Source organism: Mastigoproctus giganteus, chromosome 6, assembly GCF_048544385.1.
Source record: "Mastigoproctus giganteus isolate SK-2022 chromosome 6, ASM4854438v1, whole genome shotgun sequence".
Lineage (NCBI taxonomy): Eukaryota > Metazoa > Arthropoda > Arachnida > Uropygi > Thelyphonidae > Mastigoproctus > Mastigoproctus giganteus.
This window is the reverse complement of record NC_143580.1, coordinates 89,896,515-89,908,676: the sequence shown is the minus strand read 5'-3', so window position 1 is coordinate 89,908,676 and position 12,162 is coordinate 89,896,515. Positions and strand designations below refer to the sequence as shown.

The following is a 12,162-nucleotide window of genomic DNA, read 5'->3' as shown; positions in this document are numbered from 1 at the left end:
TGGTAACAGAAGGGCAACTGTGGCGCAAATCGATGAAAATTGGAATGCTGGTGACGGGAGTAATGTTTCACACTACACAGGACATGGAACCCTGCTGAAAATGGAGCTGCCTGGCCGCAGGCCGCTCCTATTGCCCATGCTAACCACGGTTCACCGGCGCCACCGCCTACAATGGGCACGTTAGCATCGAAACTGAACATTGAATGATTGGAAAAAGGTCGTCTGGTCTGAGGAATCATGTTTCCTATTGAATCATGTGGACGGCCGGGTACGTATGCACCGTTTACCTGGGGAAGGGATGGGGCCTGGATGCACTGTGGGACGAAAACAAGCCGATGGTGGTGGTGTCATGCTTTGGGCGATGTTCTGCTAAGATACTCTGGGTCCAGTCATCCATGTACCGGGCACTCTGACGTCTACCACGTACCTAAACGTCATTGCTAACCAGGCAAAGCCTTTCATGGTAACGGTCTTCCCCTTGGCGGTGCCGTCTTCCAGCAGGATAATGCGCCTTGCCACACCGCCCAGATTGTTTGAGACGGATTAGCGGAACATCCGGAAGATTTCCCGGTATTGCTCTGGCCTCCAAATTCCGCAGACATCAATCCCATCGAGCATCTGTAGTTTGTGTTGGAACAGCAATCCGATCTTCGGCGTCTCAACCACAGACCTTACAGGAGATAAAGGATCTATTGGTACCAGATCCCACAAGACACATTCACAAATCTTGTAGCGTCCATGTCTCGCCGGGTACGAGCTGTTGTGGCTGCATCGGTGTATATTTATTTTAATTATTATTATGTAGCGTTTTCTCCTTATGCGATTTTTTTTTTTTTTTTTTTTTTTTAACCCCGTGACGGGTATCTGTACCAAGTGTGGTTGATTATGTCATGTTGTTCTTTGTTATTTGGTTTTTAGGAGCATTAGCAACTAAGGCCATATTGTTCCGGGGATATGCGGTGGTCATTCCCTGACCTTTCCGCATCTTCCGCATTTGGTGGTAACGGGCTCGAACCCCGGTCTAATCAAGAAGCGTGTGCTACGCACTGCTGCTCCTTCCCACCTGGCTACGGAGGCGCCTGATTATGTCATGTCCCGTTACTTATTATTATTTTTATTCTTCTTCTTCTTCCCTGATTGGGGATTCTACCTCGTATTGTACACACACCAAGTACACAAGGTGGTTGTTGTTATGTCTGGCATTACTGATGGTCGAGGAACTCTGTGACTATCCTACAGGTGTTCAGAGTTGCGACTTTCGGGAGTTCCTTGTAGGTGTTCGCTGGGAGACCTATTGCTGCTAGTCTTTGGCACCATACCTGTGGTTGACAAGATGATCGATATTGTCGTAACTTGTTGTATATGCCACATCTCTTTTGATCGTCTGTCTTAGATTCGTGTACTTTCCGATTTTTTTCCCCATGGGTTTTCTGCAGGTTCCCAGTCTTGGGTACCGCTATGTCAATCAGATAGATAGTCTTTTCCGTCTCGTCCACAAGCGTTAATGTCTGGTCTCATGTGGGGAGAGGGTGCTATCCGTTATTATGGCTCGGTCGCAATACAGCTTGCGGGTTGGGGTCTCTAATACTGCCTGTGGTTCGTACTTATAGTACGGTATACTTTCTTTGATCAATTGGAATTTCCTTGCTAGCTTCTGATGTATTATCCTGACTGCCTGGTTGCGTCTATGAGTGTACTCAGTATGGCTGATCACTTTGTATCCCGTGGTAATGTGTTGGATCGTTTCTGAGGCCGGTGGCATCGTTGACACGTGTCATCGGACACTCCGGGCGCATTGGCGATGTATTTTCTATAGTTCCTGGTGTTTATTACCTGGTCTTGGATGGCAAGCATGAATCGTTCAGTCTAGGGGAAGAGGGCCCCGCTCGTGAGCCATGCATTGGAAGCAGTTTTGTCTATGTAATCTTGATGGAGATCATTGTAGTGTCTTTCATCGAGTGTCTTCTATGCCCATCTTTCTAGCTTCGTTTTTGCCCCCTGGTTGGGAAGGGACTCCTCGCTTAAGTTCAGTGGGGCGTACAGCTTGTCTGTCTTCCTTATGGCCTAGTGGATTGCTGCAGTGTGTTTCTGGAACTAATCCTTCAGGTTAGCAATTGCTGTCTTCTATTTCTCAATGAGGTCTATCAGGCCCCTTTCTTCTTCTTTCCGGGCAATTGTCAGTCTCGCCACGGCTGATTTCGGGTGTTGTTGGTGGCTCTTAGTCATCATTGTCCTTGTCTTTGTCATGTTGTCCTCCATGTCGGTGTTAGTCCAATCTACTTAGTCCAAGGCTCAACTGGACAGGTATTTCGAGCGAACGGAGGGGTGAAATGGGAGTGGTGTGTTTTTTTTTTTTTTGGCTGATGCTGAATAAGCTTGCTTTCTTGCATCATATGTCTCTACTAATGCTAATGCTAACGCTACGACTCCGAAGGAGTATGCTGCCACTGGGACTCCATAGGTGTTTATGGCTCTACCTGTGTTCTCTCCGTTCAGCTTTCCTTTCAGCAGGCTTCTGAGTCTCTGATGGTATTTTTCGGTCAGGCAGGCCTTAATTTCCTTGTGCTGTAACTGCTGAGCCTGCATCATCTCCAAGTATTTGTAGGCCTCTGTCATGGCTTCGATCTGTTTACCAGTCTGCATATGGTAGTTTCGGTTTACTAATTTTCCCTATGCAGTCTGTGTGTCTTGCCTTTGTCTACACCAAATTCTATCCTAATATCATTGCTGAATTCTTCGGTGATCTGGAGTAGTTGCTGGAGGTGCTTCTCGGTTCCTGCGTAGAGCTTGATATCATCCATGTACATCAGGTGGGCGATGGTGTTCAGGTTCTTCCTTCATTCGTTGAGGTTATATCCGTATTTGCTACTGTTGTGCATGGTAGATAACGGGTTAAGTGCAAGACAGAACCACAATTAGCTCAGGGCATCTCCCTGAAAGATTCCTCTCCTCATGGGAATTGGCTTGGTTGTGATGTTTTCGACCTTAATGGTGGTACTCCATTTCGCTATCGTTTCTACTAAGAAGTTTGTCACTATCGGATTGACTTTGTAGATGTTCAGAGGTTCTATTAGCCAGCTATGAGGCACGGAATCGAAGGGCTTGGGGTAATCGATGTAGGCTGTGTACATGTTGCGGCTTTTCTTGTAGGCTTGCTCCATAACCGCAGCATCTATGGTTAATTGTTCCTTGCATCCTTTGCTAAGCCGCTTGCATCGTTTCTGCTGTTCGGCCACTACGTTCTGGGTCTCCAAGTGGTCTGATATTTTCCTGGTTATGCAGCTTGTCATTATTATTACTGTTACTGTTGGTCGAGGAACTGTCTGACTATTCTACAGGTGTTCGGGATCACGGCTTTCTGGAGTTCTGGGCTTCGGTCAACAAATAGAAAATATCCCCCAGTAAAACTAGCTTCATGACTTTTAAGAGCAACAATAGACTGCCCAGAATTCGACCAAATAATACCCAAATTCCCTATTTGTCTCAAACTAAGTATTTGGGTATCACCTGAGATGATAAACTCAGCGTGGCGATTATCAAAGAAAACTTTGTACCTTTACTATAAAACCATATTTTTGGCTATTATATCATACGCAGCATGCGTTTGGTATCAAAGATAAAAGTGAAACAGAAACTTAATTTCCACACAAAGATCAATTCTTCTGACGATCAATAATGTTCCAAAGACTGTTTCAAACGATGCACTCCAAATACTTGGCAGTATGATTCCTGTAGATTTATATTTATTGATATCCGGGGTTTGATTTACTACCTAAAAAAAATGACAGATATTGCTTAGAATTATGACTGACCTAGCCAGTGACTTTAAAAGGAAGAAGAAAAGGCTTTGGAAGGAATTCACTGTTGTCTGACAAAAAAGATGGGATGAGAGCGAATTTGGGCTTGTAAACAAGAAAGTATATTGCGCAAGTGGAATTCTCCACATCCCTTGGAGTTATTTTGCTTCTTATCTGTTAACAAGGCGTGGGCACCTCCGCGCTAAATTATTTGAGCTTGGTGTGGAGCCTGATCCGTATTGCACATGTAGGGAAAATATGAAACGTAGATTCATGTACTTCTTAACTGTCCATTGTACTCTCAACCTAGAGCGGATATGCGGTTCCAAACTTATTGGAGAACAACGTAAATATCTTAGTTGAAAACAGTAATAACTTTACTTCTCTGCAAACCTTTCCAAGACCAGTTTTTATATTGAGGACTCAGCTAAGGGACTTATGTGGATTGTTATTGCGTTGATTTATGTCAATTGTTATTGTAAAGATTGGTTTCTGTGAAACTAGGTTTATGAGAAACATTTAGTAGCTATCTCATTGTGCTTGTAGGCAGGTTTGAAAGTTCTAGCGGGCAGACTAGACAGTGTTGTTAATTGTCCATTGTATGTAATTTAATTATATATCGTTTTCCTGGTTTTCAGGAATTCAGACACTGAGCATATTTAAAAGAAGTGTTGTATATATATGTTTAATATAATAATTACTGTTTCTCGGTGGTAGTGAGGATAATTTTTGGAAGTTTCCAATTAGTAATTCACTTGTCGGCACCCACTGGTATTGCACTACTTTCGTTGGGTGCGGGACTTGTGCATTCGGCAGAAACAGATAACGTAAAACCGGGCCAATAGAACGTCACCAGGTAGCAGTTGCCTTGTATTGGCGGTGGTATAATACCTCATGTATAATAACATCAGGTATAATAACACATGTTTTTAGGCCAGCTTTTTAGAGGTTCTACGCCAAAACAGATGAACTAGGTGGAGATGGGCTTTTGTGTAGGAGCCACTCTTGATTCTGGGATACACGTACGCTATTCACCAGGAGGTCAAATATAATATAATATCTTATATATGCGTAACGATAATGGTAATGTATATAAAATCGTATATCTTCTTGTAAGTATTGTATATAATAATTGCGTGTACAAATAAATGTAAAAAAAAAACAAAATGGAGTGCCATGATAACGTTCTTTGGGAGGTCTACTGCTGCCCGATTCCTACGGAGGCTCTTTGACGCCATGTGCATGTGCGCAGTTACAGTACCTCTATCTGAAATATAAAGAGAGGTGAGGCCATTGATCATCATTCCGCCCCATACAAGAACACCGCCTCCACCCTAAGTGTCCATTTTCTCTGATGTTAAAGGGAAGGTACCACATTCCTCGTTGTCTCTAGATGAAATAACGTCTAGAATCTGTTTGTAAACTAAAACGGGACTCGTAAGAGAACTGAACTGTACCTCATTTTTCAGGGCTCCAAGACACTTGTTCATGGCACCAGTTTCGACAACCTCTGTGGTGGTTTGTGGTTAATCGGATTCAAATTATTGTATTACGGCCGCCCGTAATTTCTTATATATACCTGTGTATGTATTATATCTGTAAATCTCGTGTGTTCTCTGGTCGATTTGCCTGTTTTGCTCTACCCAAAACCCTAGTTTCTGGGGGAACCTTGCTATCAACCCCCAAGACAGACTAACTCAGCCACTGAGTGAAAAAAAGAGAAGTTTGGTGGACTGAATGTTGGCTCAAAGGACTTTTTTTTTTTTTTTCTTCTCTCTAATGAAGTGAGAGATGACGTGGAGAATGAGTGGAACGCAATCAGCTGGCTATCCTGCATATAATACCCTTTCTAAAGCTCTTGTAAACAGTTTGCCCTGTAAAGTGAAGTTTTTGTGTCCACTGAGAGCTCGAGAGTGCTTCTTAAATGTAATCTCTCTGTGGCATTTTACTGTTAAATTCCAAATAGCAGTCAGTTCAAGGCAGTAATCCCTGTCCAACGCTGAACTCAGTGGAGGGCCCAGATAGGGCCTAAAGAGCTGTAATCCCCCTAAAATAGAAATATTACGGATTTTCTTTTGCTACATCATGATTAAAGCATAATTCCTCGAATAGTGCTTCAGTTTCCCCCACCCTTCAAAAACCAGACTTCAACATGCCTCACGTTGCATTAGTTAAGGAATTCGAGAAACATTTTACCAGCTCTAGTAAATTCAATCGCTAGAAGATTAATTCATGAAGAGGGAAAGAAATGGTCGATTTTAAACAGATCGGGTTACGCAAGCTTTAAGAAGACGGTGAACTCCTGAAGTTAAAATGATTGATTCTCTCCATGATTACAGTTCCAAATAATTTTCTCTTGATGTTTCGATAGGATTTGGCTCTTAAAATAAATATTTCAGATACTGCAATATTTTCACATTACGGTACTGCATGTATGTACTACCATCTGTTCGCTGTTACTGGTAAAATTGTACGACTCTTTCTCTACTGATAGTATTTATTTTAATATTAGACGAAACAGACTTTCAGTAATATTCAAAGCTTGTTCTTAAAATTAACTGGATTTTATTATTGTATATATACCAATAAATGTCAAACTTGTGGTGATTTACGGAGAACCGAATAAGGAAAAATTGCAATCTTAGGAACAGGTAAGAGTAGTACGCCCTTTGGAATCTATCTGCACATTGAGAAATTGTTGAAGAATTGCAGGAAAAACTGTTATTTTTAAATGAAGTGAAATTCAATAAGTCAATTTCAGTGGGGTTTTCTTCATGATTTAATTTGGCTGCCAGCACTTCTATTTTATCAGATCAAGATAAATATCGACTTAATCCAACATTTTCGTCTTTTATAGAAGGAGGTAGGATAGAATTAAATTTACTTCCTCTCCTTCCGCTAATCTGCACTGAGGGAGGGAAAAGTAACAGTTCATTCTCCACCACCACAATTGCGCAAATCTTATTTCGACCGTGCAACAACGTATTATTTCTTGTTACAGTTTCTTACATGATCCCGTATAAAATCATGGAAACAAAAAAACCAAAAATTCGAAGTATTCTTAGCTATGATAGTTCAGTTTACCCAGTTAACGCTTTTTCTTTTTGAAGTCCTAGAAAACAATCAACTGCTTCCTTGTAATACAAAAAAAAAAAAAAAAAGTTTCAGCATGCTTCACTACAGTAAAATATGACTTAAGGGACAAAGAGACCTCTTTCATTAGTACCTTCAATTACTTATATACTCCATGGCTGCACACTGCAATCACGTTTTCACTCTTGAGTATATAAAAAAATATCATCACTACTGTTAGGTAGGAACAAAATAAAAATATTTCAACGTATACATTCACTTTATAAGTGAGGAGATTAATTTGTTTCTATATTTTTGTAATCCCTCTTGGAAGAAGTAATTACTTGTACACTTTCGATGCATTTTTAATAAATATGAATGGTGCTAATGTCAGAAAAATCTTTGTTTTAATATTTTTAGGACGAAAGAAACACGCGTAGAGAAATCGCCATCATCTCCTTCATTATTTGATAGATAATAAACCGAATTAGCTACCAAAAGTTTCATTTTTACTAATAAATATAAAAACTTGCGCTATCATAAATTAATGCCTTAAGAAGCTTATTTTATCTTTCTCGAGAACCCTAACTTAATAATAGTAAAACTCAGGGCCAGACTATGAGCATGAACTTTTTAAATAAAATGTCCTAAACTTGGTACATTTAATATTCTATTTTACGCCCCGTCCCTCGACACGTACATAGTATGACTGTTCAGGAATTATATTGACTTCCTTCGCTTGGATGCTCACAGGTGCCAGCGCACATATGCGTAATGGAACATTTAAGTAAAGGAACATCAAGCTCATTTTCAGTATGCTCCTCAAGATGACTAAAGTTTCTCAAGAAATATAACTGCAGTAAACGAGATGTGCGTTCCTTAGCAAAGGGAATATTGTGTTTTTATAATGTAGAAACTAAAAAGGAAACTGTTCTTCCCTTACAGGTATGCAATAAAGGGAAATCTAGTAGCTAGTTGATACAAAGTATAAAATTACTGTATCCCTTGGGCCTAGTCGAGAAAGTCTTGTAATCTATCATTGATGTACGTTGGTTGCCTTGATGCAAGTACAGGAATGATTGGATCACGTAAATGACTTCCATCCCTCAGGTTTCCGTTATAGGCCTACGCGGAAGACATGAATAATTGATTCAGACGTCCTCAGTTAGGAATTAAAACAGTGGAGTACAGTTAATTCACCTCATGGAAATCGCAATCATTTGTTTGAATATTTTGTGAATTTAAAAACCAGCATAAAATCACAATGGGAAGTAACACTATCTTTTGGTATTGAAGTACATTATTTTTGTACAATATCGATGGTTTATTTTTAAACTGGCAACGAATACAGTGATAATTAACTGATTCTATCACGTATCAAATTCGTTGGCAGTTTTTGCTGATAGTTCAGCATTTAGAAGGCTCTTTGTTCTGTATGTTTCGCTGTGATCCATTCCAATCTTTTTCAGAAACATTAACGTCTGTTTATGGACAATTTCATGAATATAAACTCGGCAAGAAGCTTATATAGCTCTTAGATTTGGATGATATTCCCATATTTTTACTTATTTTTCGAATGGTAATACCTTACTATATAGATTCATTTAAATATTTCGAGATATCTGCGATTTGACTTATGTTTATATTACAGTATTAACGGTGGCAAACCACTATAAAAAGGGTTTAAAGTGGTAATTATTATCTCTGATTCTGGATTCAGAGATCCATTTTCAGCGATAATAATCTGTAAAGCATCACAGATGATCATGTTGTTAGATTTCTTGGATACCGTTCCTATACCATTTAATTAAGTAGTGAAACTGACTCTCTGAAGATGTGATATTCGGCGTGACAGTTCATTGTGATGTAGCTCTAGATTATTACACCATCATCAGGATACTCTCTTCCATTGCACTGACATTAAGAGATGTTCCTTGTTCTCATTCTGAGATGTTCACGCTCAGAATGAGAACAAGTCAAAGATGAGTTTCGGCTCATCTCTAAAGAGAAGTTTGGCCGACTGGATGTTGGCTCAAAGGACTTTTTTTTCTAATGAAGTGAGAGATGACGTGGAGAATGAGTGGAATGCAATCAGCTGGCTATCCTGCATATAATACCCTTTCTTAAAGCTCTTGCAAACAGCTTTCCCGGTAAAGTGAGGTTTTTGTGTCCACTGAGAGCTCGAGAATGCTTCTTAGATGTAATCTTTGTGGCATTTTACTGTCAAATTCCAAATACCAGTCAATTCTCGGCAGTAATCCTTGTCCAACGTTGAACTCAGTGGAGGGCCCAGATAGGGCCTGAAGAGCTGTAAGCCCCCTAAAATAGAAATATTACAGTTTTGCTGTTACTTTTTTTTCCTAATAAAACATGTGCATGATTACAAAATTCTGGTTTGGGACGTAACTTGTATTTTCCGTTATTACTTATGGGAAAATAATCTTCACTTTTAATGCTTTACGCAATAGTTTTGGACAAAGTATAGCAATAATAACGAAATATGAGTACATTTCGTAATTAAAAATAACGTGGTAATTTGAAAAATTTGTGTATATGAATGACTCTAAAAGCTAGAAGAACTCGAACCAAATTCTTGGAATACCCCCTCCCCTCTCGCACACTAAGAGTCTTAGGACTGAATTTCTTGCAGGCGGTGGTATCATTGCCTGCTCGTTAATTTTATTTATACGTTATTTAAACCTTTTGGGGGAAAAAAAAAAACCGATTCAATTTTATTAACAGTTTTGCGCACTCTGATTAACAGTTTTGCGCACTCTGATTATTTGAACGGATGAAATGTTTCATTAATTGTAATTTACCTGTTTCTTCCATTAATATTATGACGTAAAAGGATCAAAAACGAATTACAACAGTTCATATTGTGATCTGAAACCGCTTGCGTTATATTTAAAATCCCATGAATATTAACCGAAATAATATTTGGTTGGTATTATACACAAATCTTTTGTGATAATAAAAATAAAATTTATCGTGTTTAAATGAGAGAAAGTTCACGCCTGGAAATAATTTACTTGTGAAGGGTCACGTGGATCACTGCGGGTAGCATAACGGGCGTTTTCTCACAACTTGGCTGGGTTAGTTGGTATTGGGCGAGAATGGCACGATTTTTTCCCTTAACTATTTTATTTTATTTTTTTTTTTTGTCCATTAAAATAAGCAAACTTACAATACAGTACAAAAATTCAGACATCGTAGAATAACGCCTCATTACCTTAGTTACTTTGGTGCTAAAACAAAGGCAAACAATGGCATGTTCTCGATTTAATTCACTTACTGATTATTATATGAAGGAATCTTCTTTAACCTATCTTGAATATTAATATTGGTTATTGAGGAATTAGAGTAAATATAGAAAACCATCAGTGTTAGCAAATATTTTATGTTCGTAGTAAGGGTATGGTAAGTCAATATTAGTTCCACATGCACTTTCTGAACCTTACTCGGTATTTGCGATTTGCTAATAAACTTTCGCAAGACTATTTTAGCAATTTTGCCAAACACTGCTAAAATTTCTACTAATTAGTCTGTCCGAAATATCTTAGAAGTATCTAATACCTTGTACTGATTAATACCTTGTAATGGAAGATGAAAAAGTGTGAGACTTTAAAAAGGGTTTTCCAAATAGAAATGCATTGATAGGACACAAAAAAAAAAAATACTGTTACATGCGATGGCTCTTTTGTTTTTTTCCTATTAATCGGATTAAACTACTTATATTGTTTAAAATAATTAATTTCAGCTATTTGTACACTATTCTGTTAAATTAATTCTTGTGTGAGGTATGCATAATGGGATGGAAAGATCAAGAGCAATAACTTAATTCGTTCCATGATGATGTTTCGGTCCCGATGCTACACTCGTGCGTCAGTAACATCCAGCATAACTAAACGGAAGGAATGACATATTTAAAGTGAACGCAGAGTCGATTACATTTCGGAGGAGTTGAATTTCAACTAAAAGTGGAACTCTCGCTCGTAAATACTCGTGGATGGAAGCGATTTATGAAAATAAAGAAAAAAATTGAGAAAGTTAAAGTTGGACGTTCTAGATCAATTTAATAACCATCTCTTTGTTACTTGTATTACGGATTCTCTGAAGGAATACTGTATTTTGTTAAATACGGTTATTATTAAGATTATCCAACAATGTCCTTGTTAATATGAAGGGGATGTATCAAAGCACAAATGAAAAGGAATCGAAAGATATGAATACGTGAATCAAAACAGTTTTTTTTTAATAAGAACACTATTGTTTCAGGAAATCGGCAAGCCTATTTTTGAATTGTTATAAATCAGATGCTCTTACTGAGTGTGGAAAGGAAGGGGCAGAGTTGTCTAGCTCTGAATTCAGTGATTTAAATTTTCGCTACTGATTGATGACTTTCTTTACCTAAATATATGTGACAGATATTAATAAAAAAGAGAATAAATTCGCATTTCTTTACACACTGTAAAAAATACTGAAACTTACCGACAACGCACAAAGAAACAAGAAAATATTCCCACCATCCAGTACTCGGCATGGTAGTAAAGGTAACTGCATCCGCTAGTAGAGTGATCGAATTTTCATGACAGCAAATATTTAAATATGAACTATCTCCTTTTAGTTTTAACTCCACACTTCACGTTTAAATCCTTTGTTTTAATTCTACGAATCTACACGTAAACAGCGCTGACAACCACGGTTTCCCAATCATTTCTGGCTATCGAACAACTTTTCGGATGTTTGCAATCTTTTTACGAAGAAAATATTGCATCCTTTACTGTATTCTGGGTTTCCGAATCAAACTTCCATGCATTCAATCACTCCTCTCACTTTCTCTCTCTCTCTCTCTCTCCCTCTTTTGCAAGGTTTCTTTAAGGAGCACCAACAGAGGTCAAAAGTTAATGATCTTCCAAGTAACTTCTCTGTCTGTCACTTCGTTTGAAGCATGTGAAAGCATCAAAAGGTTTGTAGCCTGCAGTTCAGCTGCAGGCGTTAAAGGGAGTGATTGGTTCTAAAGGAGGCACACGAGAGAAAGCGAAGAGCACGTGAGTCAGTTATGTTACAGCTGCCAGAAGACCACACGCTTGGAGTACGGCCGTTTTCTATCCGCCAGAGTAAACGAACGGCTCCAAGGATCGGCTGCGTTGGAACTGCTCTCAACATCCGCGCGGTACTCTCGGTAAAGCCTCGCTCGCTCTTCCACTGGCTGGCTTAACGGGACTGGTTCACGTGACCAGACCGCGAGCACGCGCTTCTAGCTGACGTTTTGTCAAACATTTTTTTTTCT

General features: G+C 39.0%; 1 protein-coding gene across 1 annotated transcript in view; it reads right to left on the bottom strand.

Annotated features, from left to right (window-relative positions):
• LOC150084459 (cell adhesion molecule Dscam1-like) overlaps positions 1-11,490 on the bottom strand; it is a 643,445-nt gene extending 631,955 nt beyond the window's left edge. The window contains exon 1 of the mRNA XM_090376243.1: positions 11,361-11,490. Coding sequence (XP_090232369.1) covers positions 11,361-11,412 — 52 coding nt within the window. The 5' untranslated portion in view covers positions 11,413-11,490. The remainder of the gene's footprint in view (positions 1-11,360) is intronic.
• Between the last annotated feature and the right edge of the window lie 672 nt (positions 11,491-12,162).